The sequence below is a fragment of the Muscardinus avellanarius genome (assembly GCF_963383645.1).
Source record: "Muscardinus avellanarius genome assembly, chromosome: 15".
Taxonomy (NCBI): domain Eukaryota; kingdom Metazoa; phylum Chordata; class Mammalia; order Rodentia; family Gliridae; genus Muscardinus; species Muscardinus avellanarius.
Genome location: NC_137801.1, coordinates 44,561,899 through 44,589,895, shown reverse-complemented (window position 1 = coordinate 44,589,895; position 27,997 = coordinate 44,561,899). Strand labels below are relative to the sequence as shown.

Genomic DNA, 27,997 nt, shown 5'->3' with positions numbered 1-27,997 from the left:
ACATTTCTCTATTAAATATTTAACCTAAAAGTACTCTGCATCTTTTGTTAAATGCCATGCTCATTTGGTTGTTTTTCTTTATTCCTGAAATAGTTCAACTCATTAACCTAAAGCTTCTTAGAGAAAAGTCAGTTAATTTGTAAAATCCAAAATCAAAATGTGTTTTGATTTTTATCTTAATAAGGAGGAATATGCATTATATTATTAATATTAATAAACAAATTATTAATAAAATGCAACGATGTCATACAATTAAGTCAATAGATAGGTAAATATTCTCCTTGTGATAGTACCTAGTTATAATTCCTGTGAATTATCATTAGGACTTATCTATTTCTGTGTAGTTTGCCTTGTATAGCTACAGTATTTATCAATTTTCTCTTTGCATCTTTTTTCTTAATTTAAATTCGTTTGGTTTGGGGAAATTGCCAGAAGAAAGGAGGAAAATATGAGAAAGTTAGCCAGGTATACTACAATGAGAAATATAAGATTAGCAGACTTGCATAATTTAAAATTTTGTTTAAATTTTAATCATTCAGAAAGCTGCCAGTTACCCTGATGTTTCCTGGTTAAGTGAAACTAGAAAAGTGTGTAATGCAGCTATCACATAAATTGCAAAAACCTTCAATTAAATATGCATGGTGTACCATCGTGTGGCAATATTCTGCTACTACATGTGGCAAAAAATAAAAATAGTCAATGTAGCACTTTCTGAGCCAGAATGAGGGAAAAAGAATAATTATATATTGCAATAATCAGAAGAAGGAGTAGTAAGCATACGCAGATTTGCAAATGAGAATTCAATAGGAAGCCTTGTCTAGGACTTAACATACATTTTGTTATCTCATGGATGGCTGGAAATTTCTGAATATTTGTCTTTGACTTGGTTATTTGTTGGAGATAAAATGGATTATTTTGTGTGGTTTTTGTCTGTGGACCATGCCAGCATATTGTGAGAAGGCTTTGCTCTTCAGAATTAATTTTCTTACATTATGACACCTTCTGAGAAAAGGAGAGAGGGGGAATGGTTGTTATGCTCAATACCACAAAATCTGGTTTTTGTCCAATCCCCAGCTCTGTCCTAGTTCAGCTAACACAAGAATATGCCCAAACCTCTAAGTTTGCAATTCAAAAGCACGGGCTTTGACTGTATTTCTTCTCCATATATACTTTGATCATCTGAGACCTTTGCTTTTCTAAGAGTCAATAGACAACTCTTGGTGTTAAAATAATTCTTTTTAAATTACTAATTAAGTTTATTTCATTATTATTGAGCAGTAATCAATAATTTATGGAGATACCTATTCAAAGTAATTAGAAAGCATGCTCAATCCATGTACACTGCAGCATGGAACATGATGTAGCCAGGCGTGGTGACCACATTTGTAATTCTGGCATTTGGGAGGCGGAGAAAGGAGGATCGCGTTCCTGGACAGACTCAGCTACTTACCGAGGCACTTTGAAACTCAGTGAGAACCTATTTAAAAATGAAAAGACTAAAAAATAAAGCTGGGGATTTAGCTTGGAGGTACAATGTCCCTGAGTTCTATCCCCAGTACTGCAAAATAAATAAATAAATAATAAAAATTAAAAATACTAAAATATAGGGCTGAGGGTGTAGCTTGGAGGTAGAAAGGCCCTGGGTTCCATCCCCCATACCACACACACACAAAAAGAAAAATTTGCTTAAGCAAATAGTAAAGTCATATTATTCTATGTCTATTAATCCTATAAGAAATAATACAAGAATGACATTCAATGAATATAAATTAAATTTAGCATATTTCTTCCTGCTTTATTTTTAATAGAACTGAGACTACGTGGAGACTTGGTCGAATAGGAATTATCCTCAGTACAATACAAAATAAGAGCATTGGTATAATCAGAGGTTTACTTGATGATTGTTTGTTAAAACTCTTAACAGATGGAGGGACAGATGTCAGAGCAATATAATTTGGCTCACTGTCTGATTTTCATTGTTGATCACAATATATGACTGCCTCTTGGCAAAACTGAGCACAGGTGTACACCTTAGACTACAACAGGGAATAATGCAGAAAAGGAAACTTATGAAACCTAATGACAAGGGAGAAGGATATATAGAAGACAAAGTTGAAACTCTCTTCTCCCCCACTGGGAATTGTCATACTGGAATTAGCCTTTTAAAGGACTCTTTTTGTGTTCTAAATGATAAAATGGTTTTTACTAACTTTAGAGAATGCAGCCAAATGCCATAACCTTCAAATGTCAGACTGCTGTCTAACACTTATTTGGCAACTCTAGACTACAACCTTGTTCATTTTCCAGCTTTTATCTAATTAAATATTAACTCTAATTATGAAGAATCATTTAGGCTTTCAGTTTTCATTCGTCAGCAAGTTATTTTCACATGGAGAATTGTTTGAAATGGTACCCAGGAGCTCTCGAATTTTATTACTTTACTGTTATTTAATCCCTGCAGCTTTTTGGAGACTGTTAAAGTTCAGTGATCTAGATTATTTCCCCACTCTGGATTGTATATTACACAATATTTTTGATTGATTTTAAGCCATTTACATTTTTAAAGGGATGTGCCCTCTATTTGGTTCTCAGATAAAGTAACTTGCAGTAGAAGAAAGTGAGATGATTTTTGAAATGTGGTTATTGAATAAGAGTTTAGTTAGAGTTGTTTTCTTGTTAAAGGTTAACAAGGAAAAAACTAACAATGACTTTTTCCATATAATACCAAAGTAAATGAACAAGTCATAATGGATTTTTAAACTTTTAATAAGATACTTGGTGCTTTACAAATATGGAACATGGTCCACTAAATGTTCTTTCTCTCTTTCTCTCTCTCTTTCTTTCTTTCTTTCTTTCTTTCTTTCTCTCTTTCTTTCTCTCTTTCTTTCTCTCTTTCTTTCTTTTGTGGTACTGGTGATGGAACCCAGGGCATTCTGCCTCCAAGCTAAAGCCCCAGCCCTATTTTTTATTCTTTATTTTGAAACAGGGTCTCGCTGAGTTGCAAAGGGCCTCACTAAGGAGCTGAGGCTGTCCTCGAACCGCGATCTTCCTGTCTCAGCCTCTCAAATGCAGGATTATAAGCATGCACCACCACACTTGGCTCCACTAAAGTTTAAGAAAATAAAGAGTAAGGATCAAATTTTGCTTATGATTGCATAAGAAACACTATCTAGAGTTTATCACAATTGAATGATCATGTTCTAATTATTTTTAGCAACTGCTACTTTGGTTATGTGTGCTGATACCCCTCTGTTTTTTTCAGCATTGCTTCCCTGGGAAACTTCTTTTCTAATTGGAAAAATTTATATAGAATCAGCGATACAGAATCACTGTATTTTTAAGAATATGATACATGATTTTCTCAATGGTTGGTGCAGAGTCTAACCATGGGGACTCTATTTTAATAAACAGATATCTTTTATGGTCTGTCATTTTATAGCCCAGTTGTGGCCTTTAAAATTTTGATTTTAAGAAATATTTTGGTCATGTCATGCACATTACTGAAATTAAAGTCCACTCACAATAGGCAGAATAAATACTTAATTTCTTTGGTGAGCATTTATATCCAAATTCAGATTCAAGCTCTTGAATAGATTTTCAGTATCAAGCACAGTTGCTAATTAAATAAATATTCAACTAAACTATGCCTGGTCCAACAGCTTGACCATCGGGGGCACTCGTTGCCTATAGAGCAAGGAATAGGAGAAACTGATCTCTGCCCTCTGGGCACTTGCCTTCTAAAGCAAATGAGAAGCTGATTTTTAAAAGAATGCATTGGTACCTGGGCATGGTGGCACATGCTTGTCATCCCAGTACTTGGGAGGTTGGGACAGGAGGATTGCAGGTTTGCAGCCAGCCTCACCCACTTAGTGAGGCCCTCCACAACTTAGTGAGACCTTGTTTCAAAATAAAGACTAAAGTATTGGGCAGGGGGTGTAGCTCGGAGGTCAAATGCCTCTGGGTTCCATCCCCAGACCCGCTAAAATAAAATAAAATAAAATAAAATGAAATGAAATAAAATAAAATAACTGGAGCAAGGAGTAGGCCTCTTATGAATACCATTTGACTAGAGATCCGAACATTAAAGCATTAATCATATAAAGATCCAGGGTGAACCAGACATGGTGGCACACACTGGTAATCCCATACTTGGGAGGCAGAGACAGGAGGATTACAGGTTCCTGGCTAGCCTCAGTAACTTAGTGAAGCATTCCACAACTAGTGAGACCCTGTTTCAAAATAAATAATAAAAAACAGAGTTGGGGTGTAGCTCAGAGGTAGAATTCAATCCACAATACCACACACACACACAAAGATCCAGAGTGGAACCTTTTGATGTAGAGGGTCCAAGTGTGCAAGCACTTCAAAGCATGGACTGGCATGATTGGGTTTTTCTAAATGGAAGATGAAGTTTGCTAAAAGATAAGACCAGAGATAGGCTAGGGCCATGGTCATTTTGAGGCCCATAGGTCAATAAGGGTGGTGAAGTTTTTAGTCTATTTGCAATAGAAAACTTTTGAGGAGGGATGTGGCTTAAGCAGTGAGATAATCTAACAGGGTTTACTTCAAACATTTAAATGTACTGCTATGTGTAGGAAGAAAAAGCAGAAGCAGGGACTTCTGAGAGAGCTGTGAGTGTTCTAGGGGAGAGAAGAGGGCACACTTTGGGATACCTTAGTAGTAAAGTTGAGAAGACATCAAATTGGGAAACAGACTGATATTAGACCTTTGAAACTTGAAAATAGATTGGCTTTGGCAGGTAGGGTAAGAGAGAAATCAGAAAGGTTTGGATCTGAGCAGAAGGGTTATACCATTTATTAAGATGGAAAAGAATGAAGAGGGAGCATGTCTAGGGTTAATTTGGAGGGGAGTGGATTTAGAGTGTAGTATGGTGTCTATCATATTTCAACGAGAGATTTCAAATAGGCAATGTATGCTTGAGTTTGGGACTATAAAATATTAAGTAAATATTAGCAGGTTTGAGCATGTTAGTTGACAAGAGACCTCTTCAGTTAAGAAGTGGGTAGAAAGAGAAGAGATCTAAGGATGAAGATATGGACCATTTAGCATTTGGAAGTTCCATGATAAAAACAAATCATCAAGTCCCTAGGTCATTTTTCTTTTATCAAATGACATTCTGACTTACCATGATCAAAAAAGCCAACCACTTCACTCCTGTTTTGTAGGATTCTATTACCATATGATGTTTAACACTGAAGGATGCTATTTTTTAAGTCAGTTTGTCATCAGCTGCTTTTGATATTCACTTTTTGTGTTTTTAGTATAAGATTAGGAAAATCCTGTGTTAACACAGTCTACCTTAGTTTATTAACACAAACCCTCATTGGCTCCTCAGAACCCCTATCCCTACTCAATATAAGCAACGTGCATAGTTCTTGGTATTTTCATGATAGCTTAATACAGGACACCAGGTCTGTGCTTATATATAATGTCCTATTATTCCTTACCCAAAAATGAAGTTATAGTTTGTGCTTTAAAAAATCACTTTGTTTAATATAGTGCCTCAGAAGTATCATTATTTGCTGTTTGGTGAGATACTATTTTTCTTTTCTCTGTTTGTAAATCATCTATGGTGACATGTTGGCCTCATTCCTATGTTTAAGGCAAAAACAAAACAAAAGTAATAGCTTCTGTCTTTTTCTTATTTTTTTCTTTGTTTTATACTACTGGAAGTTTATCCCAGGGGCATTCTACTTACAGGATACATCCCTAGCCATTTTTTAATTTTTTGTTTTGAAACAGGGTCTCACTAAATTGTTGAAGCTGGTCTCAAATCAATGACTTGTGATCCTCCTGTCTCAGCCTCTCAAGTACTGGGATTCAGGCATGTGTCACCATGCCCAGATATGTTAGTAGCTTCTCTTAACATCACAGATTTTTGGAGCATGCCAGGCCTTAGAGCTCTTCTTAGAGCTCAGAGTCATAGCCAAGGCAAGATTGACTAATTTCACAGAGCTAGTGGCAGTGGCCTCACTATCCATAAACGTTGGTGTTTCTTTTTTTTTTTTTTTTTTTTTTTTTTTGGTGGTACTGGGGTTCCTGGAAGCCCGTCTATCTCCGGGCTACACTCCCAGACCTATTTTATTTTTGGAAACAGGGTCTCCTAAGCCAGCGCGCGTGTGGCTGGCTTCGAACCCGCGATCCTCCTGTCTCTGCCTCCCAAGCGCGGGGATTACAAGCGTGCGCCACCACGCCCGGCAACGTTGATGTTTCTAATCAGGTTCACACCATAGCCATACAAAAGAATGTGTTCTTTGCTCTTGAGAAAGGAGATGCATATCCATACTTATATTCCAAGAAGGTTAATACCATAGGTAGAAAGTACTGTAGAAACAAAAAAGGAGAAACTTCCATCTCCGTTTCCCTACTGTGGCAGATAAGTTCTCTTTGCTATGACTTCTTTCTCCATTTTTTAATGCCATTTCTGAAGCTGATGAGCTGATTTTGTAGTCTTATGTTCTACCTAGAAGCCTTTATTAGTCACCCTGTTTTCAAAGTATAAATGCATTAAACAGACCAAGAACTTACTAGCTTCATTTCCCATCCACAGAAGCCACGGTTTTGAGCTACGATGGGAGTATGTTCATGAAAATCCAGCTCCCAGTGGTGATGCACACAGAGGCTGAGGATGTGTCCTTACGGTTTCGATCCCAACGTGCCTATGGCATTTTGATGGCAACGACATCTAGAGACTCAGCGGACACGCTCCGCCTGGAGCTGGACGCAGGGCGTGTGAAACTGACGGTTAACCTAGGTAACCACTTGCCTTCCACCATTGAATTGACACTGCTCACTTTGTGTTGCGTTTTGCCTGCAAACATTATTAAGTAGCTTGTTTGCCATGGGAAATTAAAACACTTAATGGTCTTATTTCCATCATTTAAGTTATTTTGGATTTATGGGGGCATCTTTTTGTTTCTGTTCTGTTTAACATATCTTAATATTTTGTGATTCTTACCACTGAAGGTTCTTAAAAGGGAAGCTGTATCTGTCCGTGAGGTAGATTGAAAATGTAAATTATGAGGCTTATAAAGATGCCTCAAACTGAATTCCCCGTTGTTATGTCCTTGACCTTCTGATTGGTTATAAGTAAAATACTTGCAGATGAATAAAAATCTACATCTATAAAAGTCTGGTTTGACTTACATAGTATACTTACAAATATCAAATTTCTGCTTGTCATCCAGATTTGCAGTTGTTTTCACTTTCCTCCATGGGCTTCTCCTTTGAACAGTCACCTTTGTGGTCCTCCATCCTTTCTGTTTTGAAGTACTCTGTGGTGATACTTTGCTCTCAAACAGTAATCCACACCCTTCAATGCCCAAAGTCTGCGGCCCTCAGCAAACAGCCATGAGAACACTAAGAACACAGGCTCTTCTACAGACAGACAATGCTTTCCTGCTTACATGTAGAAGTAAGGAAGCGTAGCTACAGTAAAACCTCACCAGTATACATTAATGATGGGGGAAAGGCAGGCTGAATTAAGAAAATCTGAGCTTTAGATTTTAAAAAGTAAGCATTTTTAAAATTTTTCAATTATATTCAAAACCACAAATTAATAGCTGGGAAAATCTTGCCAAGAAAAGGGCTTACGAGGCTTATTTTAGTGGATGAATAAGAATTATCATAACTAGAAAATTGATTCATGCAAGTGTGCCATCCACATACAGTGAAGTAGCCAAAACCACCTTTCTTCCTGAGCTTGGTCTTTAAAAATATTGTTTGTAGGGTTTTTGTTAATTATTATCAGGATATTTCTCTTCATACCAAGTGAAGATATTATATTCTGCCCAATAAGTTTCAATATTGCCATTAACTCCAAATAAGAGGAGTAAAAATGAATGAGGTTTTACTGTATTTAAAAGTGTTGAACACACATTGAAATGAATAAACAGAGGAAAAAATAAAAATTTAAACTGCATAGACATATAAAATATCTAGTAAAATGTGATAACATAAGGCATTTGTGAAAATCCTTCCAGTGTTTTCAAATTGTGCTGGGCAGAATGGTAATCCATAAGATATAAAATCAACCCACTTGTAGCTTATTGAAGAAAATTACATTCAGCTAAGTTAAATAGTAAAGTTTTTATTTTATTGCTGTGATATGATAGTACACTGTAGTGAGAATCAAAGTGATATATTTATATACGAACACAACATTTCTTGGTGTTTTTATTTTCTTATTGTTTAATACATGGCACTCTTACCATCTAACATTCTGTTAGAGTTCCCTCTAGTGACAATGATAGATTACTACAAGCCAATTAAAATCAATCACCTAAATACAGTGGAGAGACTGGTAATCTAAGCAGGAACACTCATGGGCATTTTTCAACAGCAAAGCATTCTGTATGAAGAGTTGTGTAGATGTTGGTCCTTGGCTGTTTGCAACCACTTTTCTGATGCGGTTGACGACACATGACAAACTCAGCTATATGGAAACAGAATCTAGGTTTCTATTTTTCATGTTCCCCAAAGGCATTAAAAGTCAAAGCCAACAGTATATATCTATATGTAGAATGGACACAAAACATCTCACTTTTTTTTAAATAACCACTGCAATCACCATCTGTTATCCACACCATACATTGTTTTTGTAGTATCTACTTTCATGTGAAGCAAGTACAAAAATGGGAAAATTAATAGCAGCATTAAACGTGACACTTATCTCATAGATATAACATTGGCAGCTCCTAAGAGAGGCAGAGCATGTGCCCTTTGAAAAATGACTACCCCTTAGTTACTGAAATTTCTACAGGGTACATATAGATGTTTCTTCACTTCTATATTAATACAAGGCATGGAATCCAGCCAATTAATACAAGGCATGCAATCCAACCTGGCTGCCACCTTCTTGTGCCCAGGCAAATAAAATTTAAAAACAAACAAAAAATATTAGGGTAGGATGAGAAAAGCTTTAACTTTTTCTTCCTTCTAACACTGCTATTCTGAAGGATTCTGTTGGCCTTTGTGGGATACTAGATTTTGCAGGTCCAAGATGTCTGAGCCTAGCTGAGCTTGCACTGTACCCCATGGTGACGGAGCACTTTTTAGTTTTGTTGAAAACAATGGTATGTTCTTTCACATATGGGGAGAAAGTCGCAGCCAGTCTAAGCCAAACATCTTTGACAGTTAACAACTCTTTATTCACTTAGATTTGTCACCATGTAGCTTTGTTTGAATTGGCCATTTTTAAAAACATTCTATTGTTTCTGATGGTGAGGCTTTATAACAATAAATCTGGGTTTTAGAAGTATGTAAAGACTAATGATACAGAGTGGCCATATTTGCATGTGTCTGTCCCCGGAAGGGTGGACTGTGATTTTATTGGATGTCTGCAGCTATTACCTTGAAGGATAAATTTTCATTTTTCATCTATTCTTCCCCATCTAGATTGTATCAGGATTAACTGTAATTCCAGTAAGTGCCTATTCAAAATTTTTAAAATGTTATTTCTCCATTATGATGTAAGCTAGTAAAGAAGAAAGAGAAAGAGAGAGCAAGAGAAATGTGTTTAGAAAACTCATGGCCTCACTTTTGAAGTAAACCAGTCCATCATCTGGGTTGTAAAAATTCATTTTGAAATCTGTATAGCTGAAGAGTTTTCCGCTGATGTTTCTTTTATGCGGCAAAAGAGGTGGCAAGAACTTTGTAACAGAAGGTGCAAACACCTATGTAAATTTTCAGATAGAATTTCAAATTACATTTGTAATTTGCCACAGTTTGGACTCCAGTAATCCCCTTAAAAACCAAATGGTACTGTGGGTCTTATTTACTTTTATTTATATTTGTACTTAAATATGTGTATTTTAATACACCATACTCAAGTATGGAAAACAATAATTCCAACTACTCTCACTTTGAGAGCTACTATTAAATCCTTCTAAACACAACAATTTGTATAGAGCAAAATATATTTTTCCAAGTTATGCATTCCTCCAAGAGTACGGATCTATAGACTTCATTCTTAATCATTAAGACTATTTAAAGTGATGAATTTTTACATCCTAATATGCAAAAATAATGAAAACTCTTCAAATATGTGATATGCATGCTAAATAATGAGTCAGAAAAGGATGCATGGACTGAGTTTTATTTGAACATGGACTAGATAGCTGAAAGGATATAAGGACTGTGATTTTATTTTGAATTCTAGCATTATATAAAGAAAATTTTTATTTTATTTCTTTAAATCAATGTGAAGGATTTTCTCTTCCAGGTTTTGCTGACCACATAAAGAAATCTCCTTCAATAATAGCAAAGTCATTAGCTATATAATATATGGTTCTAACAAACTTCTAATTGCTCATCATAGTAAAACATCCTATGACCTTGGGAAGAAAGATGAATGTGAGTTGATGGAGTTTATTTCCCAAAATTGTGGCTGTATTTTCACATGGCAGTAAGTCATCCTCTATCAAATAAAATGATGGTCTTAAATTTGCAATAGTAGGATGATTTTCCTAATAAAGTACATGCTCTTGCATATGTTCATATTCACATTCATACAGTTCATATTTACATTCACACAATTTAACACCTTTTTAGTAGCATAAAACTGAGTCTGCCCAATCATAGCAATAAAATGGTATCATAACTATTACATTAAAATTTTACTTATACATTATAACCTATATACCAGGAATTAAAAACATCATCTCAAACAGAATATTTCTTGAAAGTAATTCTTTCAAGTTCCTACACAAAAGGAATTTTTCAAATATGCATCACCTCTCCATTTCTATTTCTTCTACCATTTGTGAAAAGCAGTACACATTTTTCAAGTCTAATACCGTGGTTTAGTTTACTTTCCGGTCTAGAGCATTCCTGTAGACAAAGTGTCAACTTACAAAACAGTCTTCACAAAATAATATTTGTGCCTCAATACAACTAGAGAGCTTTTGATTGCTCTTGAACCTTAGAAAAACGTGGGGAAAATATTTCTTTCTAGATCTCTACCTATGTATTCTTTTTTATTTATATTAAACTTTTTATGTTGCGGTACTGGGGATGGAACACAGGAGCATTCTACCTCTGAGCTACACCCTCAGCCCCAATTTTTATTCTTTATTTTGAAACAGGGTCTCACTGAGTTGCAGAGGGCCTCACTAAGTAGTAGCTGAGACTGTCTGCGAACCATGATCCTTCAGTCTCAGCCTCCCAAATGCTGAGATTACAAGAATGCGCCACCACACCTGGCATTTTGATAAAAAAGATTTATAGATTTATAAAAATTTAACTAAATTTATATAAAACTCAAATAGTGAAATTAACCAAATCAAATGTTATTCTGCGTTTTGTAGCTATATCCATGATTTCTTAAATATATTTTTATAATAGTTACCTTTATTAGTTTCATAGCCTCATTTGGCTAATGGCATGAGAGTTTTAGGGGCAACCTTTTTTTCCCCCTTCTGGATATTCCACAGAATAATTATTTTGAAAATAAATGCTTACGATTGTTAGTGACACTTTTTCCTTTTTATTTATTTTTATTTTTATTTTTGGTGGTGGTCCTGGGGATCCTGGAAGCCTTCTATCTCCAGGCTACACTCCCAGATCTATTTTATCCTTTTTTTGAAACAGGGTCTCTTTAAATCAGCGCAGCTGGCTTCGAACCTGCGCAATCATGATCCTCCTGTCTCTGCCTCCCAAGCAAGGGTATTAAAAGCTTGCGCCACTATGCCTGGCTTAACTTTTTCCTTTTTAAAAAGTATGTGTTACACTTAAATTATTTGAATTACATGAATCTTGTGAGCTTTCAGTGCACGCCTCAGACAGAACTGCACATGTATTAACTTGACAGTAGTCATTGGAAGGGCCGTGGGCCTTTCACCAGGTAATGTCTCCATTTTCTTTTACCTTTAATTTGAGGAAGAGTTGTATTTGGAAACTCAAGTTTTATAAAGAAGACTCAACTTTGAGGAACGATAGGAATTTACAAATCAAAAAATGCAAATGTAACAGCAAATAAGTGAGCAGAGATTTCCATCTGGAACACATTTACTACCCAATTAAAAATATCTGTACTTCAGTCGAACTCATAGTTTAATGGGAGACTGATTGGTTATATGTAGCCTTTGTGTATTGAATTGTAGGTTTGTTTAAAACTGAAAAGATTAAAAGATATTCTTTTAACATAAACAGGAAACATTGTTACAGTTAATTAAAAAATTATAGGTCATTTGAAACTGAAAAGAATAATGTACATCAATTTGTTGTCAAATAATTAATTAAATCTCAGCTGTATAACATCTTCTCTAAAAATTTTACCATAATTATGATATTGGCTGTATTGTGCAATTAATGTGAAATAGTATAATTTAAGAAAACTCCCACAGAAAATATATAAACCATAACATAAAAGATTATTTTTTACATTGAGGGCTAATATTAAAATCTAAATTAGTAAATTTGAATAGAGGCCTTCGCAGATAAATTTCTCTATCTTACCTAGAATTTATCTGCCGCATTTTATAGTCAATTTCTCATTCCCTTTCGACCTCCCCCTCCAACTTTATAGCATCTCAAATTGATAATACATATGGTGTCAGATTTTCCAATCTTTGCTATTAAAAAGTAGGTGAGGAGGAAAGAGGACCTGGCTGTGTGTATTCAAACCTGAAAACTGAAGATGGAAGACATGTTTCTTCTCAGTCATCCTGAGTCAGTGATTCAGATGCAGTGATAGAATCTTCCATGAACAGGCCGAGGTGCAGCTCTTTGTTAAGGCTTCTCTGAAAAAGAGCAAATTTAATTTTGAGGTCTCTGTCGAAATCCTTGCTGCCCATTTCTCTCTGCTTAGAGGAAAAGCTAACAATCTTTAAATGAAAGAAGAAAGCCTCTTTTAATTTAAAAGTCAAAGTTTATTCTTTTGTGTGGATAGGATATTTCCTGAAAAAAGAACCACTTCTATGAATAGTGGTCATGTTTGTGTCAAAATGAATATTTTCATCTTTCTGATTACAAGCAAGATATGCCCAATACAATCTCAGTTTCACTGATAGACATTAGCTTAAAATATGTTTGTTAAAATACATTGTTATCTACAAGTTAGAATTAGATTTAGGCCAATTTTTAAAAAATCTAGTAGTGTTTTATCTTCGGCTCCCTCGTCTTCTGAGGATGGGAACAAAATGACCTTTAGATTGTCCTTGCCTCTTCTGATATTGAGAATTGAACCATCATAATTCAATAGTTGTATGTCCAATTTGCTAAAAGATATACTATCTTTAATGCTGATAATTCTTTCTCCAGACTGTGAAGGGTAATTTAATAAAGATAGATGGAAAAGGATTATAAACTTGTATTCTTTTAACATAAACAGGAAACATTTTTACAGTTAATTAAAAAATTATAGGTCATTATACAAAAAATACAAAAATATGTACTAACACAGTACTGAAAATTTATTGTCAAGGTTAAAAAAATGACTAAAATAATTATTTGCCTGAAAAGGTGTTTGACAGCTTCTTGTAGCCTTTTGCTTGGTCCATAATAGTAAACAACCTAATAAGTCTTTTGCAAAGGCTATTAAGAAAGCGAAAGAAATGCTTTATTCCTTTTCAAATATTCTCAAGTGCATTATTAGTAGGGTCTTCCCAGTACTTGATCTCATTCTGCATTCTTTTTATTTGCCAAAGTATATAGTTTAATGTCTTGTAACTCTGAGACCAACATACCCAATTTCAAATTTGATGTCCAATAATTCCTCAGAGTACATTCAAACCAAGTTGGTTATATTTTTCTCTATTTTTCCTAAAATTAGGCTTTTGATTAAATAGTTTTAATTTTTTCCTCTCTTCCACTAATCCTAATTTTTTTAGTGCAGAAATCTTCTTCACCCCCTCCCCCAGAAATGGGGATTGAAGCCAGGGGGATTGGACATCTGAGTTATACCTTTAGCCCTATTTTATTTTTTATTTTGAAACAGAGTTTCACTAAATTTCTGAGGGCCTAAGCTTCTGAGACTGACCTCAAACCTGTGATCCTCCTGTCTCAGCCTCTTAAGTACTGGGGTTGCAAATATGTGACACTGCACCCAGCTTAGTGCTGTAAATTTTTAAAAAATTAAATATATTGAAAATTATAAAAACAAACTTGCTTCTGTCAACTGTTGATGGTTCCCCATGGTCACATAAGTACTGGCTTTAATTGTGTAGATTGTGTAGTAGATGCAAGGAGGCTTTCATGCATTGTGTTTCTGTTCCTGTTGTCTATTCTTTTTGTTTTTCCAGAGTGATAGCATAATTACAGGATGTCCTTCTAGCCCACAGGAAGACTTAGGGCCACTTCTACATCCATATAAAAGTGGATTTTAATAAACTGATGATCCCTGGCTTGTTTTGCTTGTTTACTGGGCTTTTGTTATGGCTCATACAATTGTCTCTTCTGCCCACCTATTCCTCCTTCCTACCAAATTTGCTCTTTTTACTTCTCCATTTCCAAGTTGCTTTTTCCTATACTCCTTCTTCCTAATTTTCTAATACAAACTCTAATACAAACTCTCTGGGGTTAAAGCAATTGTTTTAGCAAGAAGAACTTATATCTACTCTTGGCTTCTCACAGAAAGTGTTTTATATAAAATGCATGAATGACAAAATTCTAGGTGACATTAATGTGGGCAAAATGTCAAGGGTTGGAGTTCAAATTTCTTTTGTAGTTCAGTACTCATGTATAGAAGACAAAGGAGAATCAAAGAGCAAGTGCTTAGCCTCACTCTTGACTCAGAGATAGATAAGAAACATTCTGAGTTGCCTGTTATTGGAAAATGTGCTTTGACAGATGTGTGGGGTAGATAATAAGATCTTTATATTATCATTTTATTACCAGAATGAAAAAGATCAACTGGATATTAGTTATCACCAACTTTTCTATGTAGATAAAAATAGAAAGCAATAAAGGAATGCAAAATGTCACCCAGTGCCACTTAAGCCTTGTTAGATTGCTTTGATTAGGCTGCTGTTTGGCAAGCTACTTAAAAAGATATGAAGAGATTTCTGGGGGCTGGCACATCAAGCGAATGTTTACCTCATTGGTTTCTGAAGAGCAGAGACTGTAGAAGGGAGTCTTCTGCCTCAACAATCACTTGACTTGCAGAGTTCCTCAGTCCTTGCCCCTAGTGGGCTAGTTCTGTCCATCTGCTAGAGTAGAAAACATTCAATAAGGAAAGATGAAAGCATAAGCATATAGGAATTTTGCTTCTTTTGTGGTAGTTAGTTGTTTTTAGCTGAAAGTATAAAAGAAGGAAAGGAGAATAGATGTTTTATAAAGTATTATTTTTAGAAAAATATAGCAGTAACTGAGTGTAAATGTATAGGGAGCTCATCTATTTCTTTTTCTTTTTTTTTTTTTTTTTGCGGGTCTGGGGATGGAGCCCAGGGCCATTCGACCTCCAAGCTATACCCCCTGCACTATTTTTATTCTTTATTTTGAAAACAGGTCTCACTGAGTTGCAGAAGGCCTCACTAAATTGCTGAGGCTGTCCGCAAACAGCGATCCTCCAGTCTCAGCCTCCTGAATACTAGGATTACAAGCATGTGCCACCACGCCCAGTGAGCTCATATATTTCTGACAGAAAAAAATAACCAAAACAGACAAAGGGACTTGAACATGACAGTGAATCACCAGAAAACTATGAAAATTGGAGGCCAAGGATATAGCTCCATGGCAAAGTACTTGCCTAGCATGTGTGAGACCCTGGATTTAATTCCCAGGACCACAAATAACTGATGATGATGATGATGATGATGATGATGATAATAATAAAACTGTAAAAATATCAATAGAATTTGAATTATTCACACATTAAAACTTATACAGATTTTTAAGAAAACAACCAGTTTTTGCCATACTTATATGGCTGCATATATAGGACACTAAAATAATACTGTGAAGACTTGAGAAGTTATGACTTGGGGCCTGTTTTGATGAAAAAATTGCTTATTGCTTATATCAAAATATAAAATGCCGCCGGGCGTGGTGGCGCACGCTTGTAATCCCCGCGCTTGGGAGGCGGAGACAGGAGGATCGCGCAGGTTCGAAGCCAGCCGCGTGCGCTGGCTTAGGAGACCCTGTTTCTAAATAAAAATATAAAATAGGTCTGGGCGTGTAGCCCGGAGGTATAAGGGCTTCCAGGAACCCCAGTACCACCAAAAAAAAAAATATATATATATATATAAAATGCCCAGCAGTCTAAAAGATTATTCTTTTGTGCCTATTAAGATTTCATCTGGAAACCAGGCTTAGATAGTAATTTATTCACTAAAGCATTTTCTTACTGCTATTGCAAATGGTTATGCTGAAAGTAATACAGAATTGCATATTAGTGTTGATTAAATTAGACAAATTCCTTTTTTTGGGGGGGGGGCGGGTCTGGAGATGGAACCCAGGGCATTCTACCTCTGAGCTACACCCCAGCCCTATTTTGTATTCTTTATTTTGAAACAGTTGCAAAGAGCCCCACTAAGTAGCTGAGGCTGTCTGTGAACCATGATCCTCCGGACTCAGCCTCCCAAATGCTGGGATTACAAACCACCCTGAATGCGCCCAATCTCCTCTGATCTCGGAAGCTAAGCAGAGGGGGCCCTGGTACTTGTATGGGAGACTCATTCCTTTGTACTGTTGATTGTTGAAATTTTAAAAAATGGCCTAAAGAAATTGCCAAAAGAAAATCTAGAAAATTTCAGGAGAAACATTCTGAATTTGTATTCTTTTATTGCTTTCTCTGAGTTTTCTTTTATACAACCAAATGTTCCTGGATATATGAGACCAAAGCATGTTGATCAGATACTTTTATTTGTCATGTTGTTAGAAAAAAACTGGTTTCTAAACATTCACTACTTCATTCATTGTTTAGGTTTTTTTCTCTGTTTGCCTCCTGTCTTTTTCTTTCTTTTTTTTTCTCACTTCATTCTTTTTTCTGGAAAGTAGCATTTTAAAACATTATCGTATATGCTGAAAATCAAGAGTAAAAGTAAATCAGAGACTATTTGCTACCAATAAGATTTTTGTGGTTTTTTTTTTTTTTTTTTGCATTTTGCTAATCTTATTGTGAGATGTCTTATATTAATTATGTTAGCCTTAGAGGGAAAAAGTATTTTTCTGTATTTGAAATATTTGCTCTTTTTACTTTTGTGCCTATACATTAAGATTCCATGACTTAATAGGCAGAACATGAAAAATTTGAGGATTTTAAATAATTTTGATTAAAGATTTTCAAATGCATTTGATTTACATAAACAAAAGTTTTGTTATTCAATTAATGATTTATATAAATAAGCATATAAATATACACACATATGTTTCAGAGAAATGCTAGGGCTTACACTTTCAATTTCTTTTCCTAAATTTTAGAACATTTTTTTCAGTACAACAAAAAATACATTCACTCCCACTAACTCAGAAGCCATATTATATATTATTCTTACTTCTTACACACCAAATTATGCCATCACATACAAAGGAAAGACCTAATAAACCAATTGCTAATTTTTACTAGATGATGAGAGGGTATTTCTAAACCATTTAAGATAATATAATTTGGGGCATTTATACTTGGTTAGCATTGCTAAGTATTCTTATCTCTTCATAAAAATAATTCATAAAGGCTATTATCAGTCAACACTTGAGAATTATAGTATTTTGTCTATATTATTTTATACTAATTCATAGTAGGTTAATTCCTCTCAAGATCTAATTAAAAGAAACTTCAAGTTATCTTAGTTGATTCATGTTTACTGCATCAACATACTAAGAATTGAAATAAATATGAAATAACTTCCATCGGAACACAGACAGGTATCAGAGATATTAGAATGGGGTTCAAAAACTGGAAGTTGTGTAGTGCAGTGTAGCTCTCATACCAGGAGGTCTTGCCACCCCTTCATCTTCTGTCACCCAAGACACCCTTCTCAATATTCTGCCAATTTAGCCACCTAATTTTCCTCTGTCTTTCCTTCTGGTGTCTCTACTACTTCTCTCCTTTCTCCTGACTTGCCTCTTCTTTGGTTAAAGCTTCCACTATTCCACTGTTCCAAATCTTTTCCCACTTTTCCACTTCCATTTCTCCAAGTCTTCTGCTTAGTCATGGTGCCTCCTACATCTTGGTTTCTATTCACCACCATCACTGCACATGTTCTGTGTGTTGTCATTGTGTTGTTGTTCTCTCACCAAAAGTTAACTGCATATATGTTGTGTACTCAAGCTCTCCTCCAAAAATAATCCAATGGAATCCCTATTTTATTGGGTGTCACCATCAAATCAGATCATCTTCTGAGGCTCTTAAAAGATTTTAGCTTTGATGCCAGATGCTCAGTGTTGATCCAATCAGCTATACTTAGAGCAGGGGGCACATGGTACAGCACTCTCAAAAGGGATATAGTAGACACAGGCATTTTGCAAAAGCCAATTTTCTCTAAGTTATATGACTGAAAATGTTTTAAGTTTAGCCATAAAATATTCATGAGAATTACAATCTATTTTTTTATTTCTTTTAATTTTGAGATAGGGAGGATCTCTCTAAGTTTCTGAGGCTGACCTTGAACTTCTGAGCCTCCTGTCTCAGCTTACCAAATACTGAGATTACAGATATGTTCCACTGCACCCAAACGATTGCTTCAAAATATAACTTGTTAGTATATGGTATATATGTCAAATGACTTTTTAAATCAGGAGAAAAATCCATGGTATCATTAAAGGACTTGGTGATTGAAATGTTTATTGTGCTCAGAACTCTTATCCATTTCTTACTCTTGTTATAAATGGGAGCAAAGAGCAATATGAATAAGAAATTCACTGTGTAAATAATTGTCCTAAGCTGGGCATGGTGGCACAGGCTTGTAATCCCAGCATTTGGGAGGCTGAGACAGGAAGGTTGCTATTTGTACACAGACTCAGCTACTCAGTGAGCCCATTTGCAATTCAGTGAGACCCTGTTTCAAAATAAAGAATAAACAATTAGGGCTGGGGGTGTAGCTCAGAGGTAGACTACCTCTGGGTTCCATCCCCCATACTACAAAATGGTGATGATGATGATGATGATGATGATGATGATGATGATGATAATAATAAAACTTTTTCTCAAATGTGAACTCTCTTGTATCTTGAGTTGTCAGTTATGACATTTTCAAGAAACCACCATAATGAGATTGCGTTTCCATAAAATTTTTGGAAGTATATTTCTCAAAATATTTATAGTATTTGCTAATGAGATCATAGTAATTATTCTTTTTTGTCATGATCTTTTTTTTTTTTTTTTGCGGGTCTGGGGATGGAACCCAGGGGTATTCTACCTCCTAGCTATAGCCCCTGCCCTATTTTTTATTCTTTATTTTGAAACCAGGTCTCATTGAGTTGCAGAGGGCCTCACTAAATAGCTGAGACTGTCCGCAAACTGCGATCCTCCAGTCTCAGCATGCGCCACCACGCCCAGCTTGTCATGATCTTTCTAAATTTTCTTAAATGGATTTTTTCTTTCCTTTTGCTGCTAGAATTTGAATATTCAAATATGTATAAAAGTAAGTGCCCTGTAAGATATAGTTGTAACCAGTTCTGTCATTATTTAGAATGTTTTGAGCTTACACTAGATCATATACTTGACATGTGTATTTTAAATTTATTTAGAAACTAAATTTCCCACTATTTTTGAGCTTCAAAATAGTAATAATAAGTTTCTTATAAAACAATATTTGGTTTCTAATTGGAAATAAATAGTTTTCATATTTGGAGGCTAGAGGAAAAAAAGAGCATAAAAATAATGTATGAGTTAAATCTTCACAAAAAGTTTTATTAACATATTAAATGTTCTTTCAACACATGCTTTTGACACTTTATGGTTACTGTATAACACATTATATAATATACACATTCTTAAAAATTTAGGGCCATAGCATGCAAATGTTCTTGTACCATTCTTTAATTTTAGCAACATATTGTAAACACTATGTTCTCTATTTATATACAACATACACCATTTTGAAATCTTTGGCTACCTCACCTAAAGCCAAAACAATTATGAGGCATGAGACAGTTGAAGAAAGATATAGTAGGGAAGAAGAATCTGTATACAAATGTGAATTTTATCATAAATTATCAGTGTGCTCAGGTTTTCAAATAAAATGTGCTTGGCAACATCAGTGAAGTAGGTTGAGAAATAAATCAGATTGGAATATCCATATATTCCAATGTGTTGGCCTAAATTGTCATCAATGACTAACCCACTAAGGGAAAGTCTATTATCATCTTAACCCTGGAAAGATCAACCATGACCCTGCACTAGTTTGACAAGCTCTGGGAAACTTTCACATACTATCTCCTCAGATAAACCAAATTCATTTGATTTAAGATTTTGTTTTTAGCCATAATACTTTAACTGGCCCACAAATTTTGAGAGCACATCCTGGATAGTAAGGTAAGCCATTCATTCAGAACATTTTGTTATGAAGTCAACTTCAAACAAAGAAGCAATTCAATGATGTTTCAATTACTAAAATGAATGTTTAAATAGAATTTTAGCCGGGCGTGGTGGCACATGCTTGTAATCCCCACGCTTGGGAGGTGGAGACAGGAGGATCACCCAGGTTTGAAGCCAGCCTTTCTGGCTTAAGAGACACTGTTTCCAAATAAAATATAAAAAATAGGTCTGGTAGTATAGCCCGGAGGTAGAAGGGCTCCATCCCCAGTACAACCAAATAATAATAATAATAATAATAATAATAATAATAATAAATAGAATCTTAGCATTCAAGTTAAGGCTAAAAATTAGCCTATTAATAAGCCATGGATTCTTAAAAATTAAGAATTTTTATCACCGTCTGTTATTGCAATATTAAATTCAAATAAAGAAGGCTTTACCCGGGTGTGGTGGCACACAATTGTAATCCTGATACTTAGGAAGCTGAGACAGGAAGATTGTGGTTCACTGACAGACTCAGCTACTTAGTGAGGCCTCAGCATTTTAGTGCTGCCCTGTTTCAAAATAAAGAATAAAAAATAAAGTTGGGAGTGTAGCTCAGAGGTAGAATGTCCCTGAATTCCATCGCCATTACCGCAATAAAAATTAAATTAAATTAAAAAATAAAGAAGGCTTTAGTAAATCATTACATCATCACTTAGAAAAATGTTTATTGTCATTTTAATGTTTGCATGATAAATGAGTGTATTGTTAAGTGCTGTTTGTCCATAGTCTTCATTTGAGCAATCATGCAGGAGGAAAACAATTCTATGGACAAGACACTCCTGAAAAATCTGTATTTTTTAAGTTAATAGGTCTAGCCCGGCATGGTGGCACAGGCTTGTAATCCCAGCATTCAGGAGGTTAAGACCGGAGGATCACGGTTCCTGGACAGCCTCAGCTACTTAGTGAGGCCCTCTGCAACTCAGTGAGACCCAGTTTCAGAATAAAGAATAAAAAATAGTGCAGGGCGTGTAGCCCGGAGGTTGAATGCCCCTGAGTTCCACCCTCAGATCCGCAAAAAAAAAAAAAAAAAAAAAAAAGTTTATAAAGCTTACAATATATGGTATGAAATAAATTTTTAAGCATTTTTATGACTCACCAATGAAAAGGAAGAAGGGAAACCTTAAACCTTAACAAAGGCAGGAACTTAGATTTTTTTTTCCTTTTTTTCTTTCTTTCTTTCTTTTCTTTTCTTTTTTTTTTTTTTTTTTTGGTGGTACTGAGGTTCCTGGAAACCCTTCTACCTCCGGGATACACTCCCAAACCTATTTTGTATTTTATTTGGAAACAGGGTCTCTTAAGCAACAGAGGCTGGCTTTGAACCTGTCTCCGCCTCCGAAGAGTGGGTTTTACAAGCATTCATCCCCACGCCCGGCTAGTATTTTCTTACTTTTGGAAAAAGCTTGCATTAGAATATCCTGAAATATTAACAGTGAACCAAATGTGAATTCAGTTGCTCATTTTGTGATATTAAACAATAGGATGTTGAAAGTGAAGCACAAATAAAGCCATTGTCTTTGAATTATGCAAAAATATACATTTCTCTTGACCTGCTCATAGAAATAAATTGTGTGACTATTATAATAGATGTTCAGACAAGGAATAGTAGATTTAATCACATAAAACTTGCATTTGTGACTATAACTCATGGCTATTTATTAAATATTTATATAAGTATTTGTAAATATCCATATGCTTTTAATTTTTTCTCATTTGGGCAGCTTGGTATTGTTGAGTTATTTCATAATACACATTTCAAAAGTTTGTGTATAAATCAGTATATCCTTTTTCACACTTTACCAACAATAAATACATTTTTGGTTTATAATGCATATTTAAAACACACTAACTCTTTATTAATTTTATACGTGTTAGCTATCCCATTATGTGATAAGCATTCTTGGAAATGAAATTTTTTCTTAAAATAAAATCACAGTCCAAATTTTTACTTTTATTAAATTAGACTTATTTTATTGTGCTTTCTAGACTTGCAAGTTGATCTAGATTAGATTTAGAGATATCTTTTCTTAAAACATTCTTGCAGTTATGTATTTATTTGATTTGTGACCATTTGTAACTATATTTATGTTCTTGAAAGGTAATTATATTTCTTAAAATGTGTGTTTTTGCATTGAAAATATTTATATCAGATCCTTGCTTGTCATAAATGGGTACAATCAATGTCAAAGCAATAGGGGCCAAACATTTCTGAGTAGATGATTTAAACAGATTATTTATTTGTCTAGATCTACAATATTTAGCAAGAAATGGAACTGGAGGCGAGGCACCTATACATGTTAGCATTTACTTTGTGAATACTTGAATAAAGTTATTAAGATTTAGGAAAATGGTGGGAATCCTAAGAGGTCATTTCTAAAGGCTTGCCAAGAACAGACCTCTTTCAGACATGACCCAAGTTTTCTTATCATAACATGCTAATGAATCCTTGAGTTCCCTAGCTTCTAAGCCAATTAATCACTTTGCAAAGGAGTTCCTCACTGCTGGCCTTAGATCATTTTGCTCTCCCAATCTGTATGATATTAAGCTTACTTGTAAAGCAACTGAGCAAAATGCTGTACAAATAATTATCCAAACAGCTAAGTGAGCTGCCTGCTAATGTTCTCCAACTATAGGATTTACCGGATTCTATACTTCAAATATAAAAACAAGAGAACAGAGGTATCTTTTTATTGGCACTTCTTCATGAATGAAGATTAAAAGTGGATGAAGTTATTTTTAATTAACTACTTGGCTAAATTTAGTACCAAGAGGTATTTCATCAACCACAAAAAAACCTACAAAATCTAAACAAACAAATTTATTCAACAAATACCTGGTGGATGCTTATTTTGTTCGAGGCACTGAGCTTAAGTATTTAGCATATTTTCTCTGAGATTTTAGACTCATTGAAAAGATAATAATAGTAATAATAGTTATCATTATTATAGTTGAGAGCTTGTAATACATCAGATGTCTATTTTAGTGTTAAAATATATTGAATCCAGTTATATATTGGATTATTTGTATTATGAGTTTATTAGGCTGATAAGAATACTGAGTAACAGAAGATATAAGTGGTTTGCTTAAGGCCACACAGTGAATAACTTGTGGGAGTAGGCTACAAATCTCTCAGAACACAGAACAAAATAGACATATTTTAGGAAGTTAAAAAAAACTAGGAGGTATTTAAGTAATAATCCAATAAAAAAATTATGCACTGTGATTGGCATCTGACAAATTTCTTCAGTAGATTTTTTAAAGCTTATAAAATGCCTTTCTTATTTTATTAGTGTTCATTTATAACAGATAGGTCCAGGCATAATGTCTGGCTTCATATTATTTTCTCAAACTACTTTTTGATAGGGGAGAGGTATTTCTAATAATTTTAAGTTTAAAGAAATGTGTTTTTGTCTTTTGGGTCTATATAAATACCTCTTTATATAGTAAAGGTAAATCACTCCTTATAAAAACATTCCAAATAGTTCTCAAAGAACTAGAGTGATTGGTCTGTCACCCACCCAGTTAACTTGTCACTAAGCCCAGTCTTGGTGACTGACACCAGGCCTGACCAGCAAGACGGGCTGGCGACAATTTATTTGGTAGCCCGGAGGATATGTCATTAAATATTGACAGTAAGCCAGGTGTGGTGGCACACTCTTCTTGTATTCCCAGAGTTTGAGAGGTTGAGACAGGAGGATCATGGTTCATAGACAGCCTCAGCTACTTAGGCCCTTTGCAACTCAGCGAGACCCTGTTTCAAAATAAAAAGTAAAAATAGGACTGGGAGTGTAGCTCAGAAGTAAAATGCCCCTGGGTTCCATCCCCAGTATGGAAAAAAAAATGCTCACAAAATTTATACTCCCAATCAGAACTGGCTTCAACAGTATGAAACTTGTGCCATCACTTAGGGTCCTGTGCTTAGAAGGGCCCTATACTGTAGTTAATACTCTGCTATCTGTATCTTGAGATTCTTAGTTTTGAACAATTTCAATTTGTGCTGGGCCTGCAAAAAATGTTGCTTGTGATGTCCTTAGTAATGTAAGGCAGTAGCAAAAGAGGAATCTGGAAGTATGATTTACATGTTTAATTTTAACTTACAATTAAATATTCCAGCTTATTCAAAAGAAAATAAAAACAAACAGATTTTACTCCCAGCCAAGTATGTAAAACTGAGAAAGATAAAACTGAAATCTGGAATGATGACTTTCTGTTCTTTGATTTTTGTTAAGCAAAAATTGGGCTATTTTAAAGTAATTTTTTTTTACTTCCCAACTATTTTTATTTATTTTTTTTATTTATTTTTTTATTGGTGCACTGTATTCATACATCATAGTAGGATACATACTTTTGTAGACATACATGCACACTTTTCCCAGTCAGCCCCCACCCAATCCCCACCCCATTCTCTCCCTGTCCCTCCCTCCCATGCTTGGCTTAGTAGTTGACATTTAGTATTATGGCAATTTATCTAAAATTAAAAATGATAATCTCACATAACAGTTTCATTTGTCTGATACCAAGCTTTTGATGACTTAAAGATAACATTTCAATATTTCTTTTTACTTTCTTTCTTACCAGAGAATATTTTTTTTCTATTTTTAGGTGAAACTATCATATATTTATATATTTATTTTTCAGAAAAAAATCTATCCTAATATGGAATATGGACTCTAGGTACCCAAAACGATCTTGAAAAAGAACAAAGCTAGAAGATATATATTTTCTGATTTCAAACGATATAAAACTACAATAATTGAAACAGTGTAGTACTATTCTAAAGGCAGATATATAAACCATTGGAGTTAAATAAAAGCCTAGAGCTAAATTCTTCCCTATATTGTCAAGTTATTTTTGACAAGGTTTCCACAAACATTTGGTGGTGGAAATATTAATCTTTTAACTAAATATTGTTAAAAAAATAATAATTACATGCTAAAGAATAAAATTGGACCCTTACCTAATCCCATATACAAATATTAACTCAAAATAGATAATAGACCTAAATATAAATCTTAAGACTATAAACTTTTAGGAGAAAATCTGGGTCATTAAACCTCACAACATTGAAATTGGCAGTGATTTCTTGGTTATGATTTCAATGGCACAGGCAACAGAAGAGTATACAAACTCCCTAAAAAATAAAAAATATTGTACATCCAAAGACAATGTAAACAGAGTTAACAGTTACTAATAGAATGGGATAAAATATTTCCAATTGCTATATCTGAAGGTATATTAATATTCCAACTAGAAATCCTAAAAATTAACAACAATAAAGGCAAACAATACCCTTTAGAGATAGGTAAAAGACTAACATAAATAATGAATCTCCACAGATAACCAATCTTAGTTGTCTGTTGGATGGAAAATCTTGTTTCTCTAGTTCTGGAGTGTGTTACCTATTTCTTCTTTGTAGTTAATCTCTTTGAGTATTTTCTCTAGTGCTGGTTTTATTATTTTTTTTTTATTTTTGGTGGTACTGGGGTTCCTGGAAGCCCTTCTTCCTCCGGGCTACACTCCCAGTCCTATTTTATATTTTTGAAACAGGGTCTCTTATGCCAGCACGGCTGGCTTCGAACCTGCGCGATCCTCCTGTCTCCGCCTCCCAAGCGCAGGGATTACAAGCGTGCGCCACCACGCCCGGCTAGTGCTGGTTTTAAAGACATAAATTCCTTCAGTTGCTGTTTTTCATGGAAGCTTCTTATTTCTCCATCTAATTTGATAGAAAGTTTTGCTGGGTAGGAAATTTTTGGCTGGAAGTTGTTTTCTTTCAGAGTTTGGAATATGTTACTCCAAGCCCTTCTGGCTCTCATGACTTGGTTTGGGAAGTCTGGAGTGATTCTAATTGGTTTGGCTCTGAATGTCACTTGGTCCTTTGTTTTTCTTGCCTTTAAGATTCTCTGCTTGGCTTCCACATTGGTCATTTTGACAATGATGTGGCATGGGGATCCCCTTCTCCGATCCTGTCTAAAGGGAGTTCTATAAGTTTCCTGGACCTGTGTATCGACCTCTTGCTCTATGTCTGGAAAGTTTTCTGCTATTACTTCCTTGAAGAGATTGTTGATCCCTTTGGTTTCACTTTCTTTTCCCTCCTCTATTCCAATTATTCTTAGGTTAGCTCTCTTAAAATGGGCCCATATTTCCTCAATATCAGATTCCTGCTGTTGGATATTTTTTTCTAGATTAGAAACTATGCGTTCATTTTTGGATTGCTCATCTTCTAAGAGCGAGATTCTGTTCTCCATGTGTTCTAATCGGTTGTTTGTGCTTTGAATTGAGGCCTTTACTTCATTAATTGCATCCTTTATCTCTTTTTGGCTCTCTCTGAGTTCTTTTCGAAGCACCTCTATTATTTCTACAGTTATTTTCCTGATTTGATCTTCTAGAAATCTCTGATTTTCAGTTTTATCGGGTTCTGATGTTGTGGGGTTGTGGGCATTTATTGCTCCAGTATTATTCCTCTTTCCCATGATTTCGGAAGTTTGTGCCTTCTCTGTGTTCTTCCCTTGGGTCACTATGACTTCTCTTAAGGTGTTCTGGATCTCGAGTCAGTAGTATCTCAGACCCCACTACTCCTTTACTGGGTTGTATCACAGAGTCTCTGACCCAGGGAGTCGATAGAGGCTGCTTTAGACTGTGGGGGGTGCCAGGTTGCATGTTCTCCTATGGTGTGATATCTCTGCCACCGCCCCTCCCCCACTGGGTCAAGTCCCAGGGAGTACAGTACTGGGATTTCTTCTCTGTGGCCCGCAATTTGACTCACTTTTCTTGAGTACGCAGATGTAGCTGTACTGGCCTCGCTGAATTCGGTGCTGCTGCCGCCGGTGGCAATATGGCGCCGCTGCTACGCCCTTGGCTGTGGGGCTGGTGTTTTTCTTCTTGGTTTTGATTTCCACTCTGAATCCCTGCAGCGTGTGCTGAGCTCGGCCACTGGGAACTTTAGATGCTCTCTGCGCGGAGAAATCCTGCCTGGCTGTTCCGCAGCGGCTCACCTCGGCTTGCTGTAGCCGTCTCGTGAATTTACCGGTGCCGCCGGCAGTATGGCGCTGCTGCCGCATCTGCCGTGTCCTCGGGCGTGAGGCCGGTTGTATCTCCTCTGTGGCTCTGTTTTCAGTCCGCTTTCTCTCTGGAGCCTGGTGATTTTTTGTTTCACTGGTGATGGTGTTTTCTGGCTGTGAAAGGTGCTGATTTTGTGGTAATGGAGATTTGTTGTTAGTGGGGCTCTTAAGCCCCGCTTTTCTCGGTCACCATCTTCCCGGAAGTCCTCTCCCAAAAGTAATTATTTTAAAACCAGGAACTAACAGCAAAATCAAATGGCTTACTAAGGGTGCCATACTGACAGCCTGAGAAACACAACCTCCTGTTGTATGCAGATAGGACATGCTGCTGCCAGGAACCATGATGCAGGCATTAAGCAGGGGCAGTTCTTGCTTCTGTTTCAAAGCCTTTTCTCTTACTCTTCCTACCATGTCACAGAGATGTTTCCATCTTCCTACAGTGTCCTGCTACCTCCACAGG

At 35.5% G+C, this 27,997-nt stretch overlaps 1 protein-coding gene across 32 annotated transcripts in view; it reads left to right on the top strand.

Moving 5' to 3' along the window:
- Positions 1 to 27,997, top strand: part of NRXN1 (neurexin 1) — a gene marked incomplete at both ends in the record, with an annotated part of 1,249,621 nt that overhangs the window by 522,738 nt on the left and 698,886 nt on the right. For 25 of the 32 annotated variants that reach the window (XM_080711543.1, XM_080711541.1, XM_080711538.1 and 22 more), the window contains 2 exons: positions 6,572 to 6,775; positions 9,418 to 9,444. In XM_080711543.1, the coding sequence (XP_080567669.1) occupies positions 6,572 to 6,775; positions 9,418 to 9,444 (231 nt within the window). The remainder of the gene's footprint in view (positions 1 to 6,571; positions 6,776 to 9,417; positions 9,445 to 27,997) is intronic. The other 7 variants (XM_080711553.1, XM_080711552.1, XM_080711540.1 and 4 more) reach the window with 1 other exon arrangement.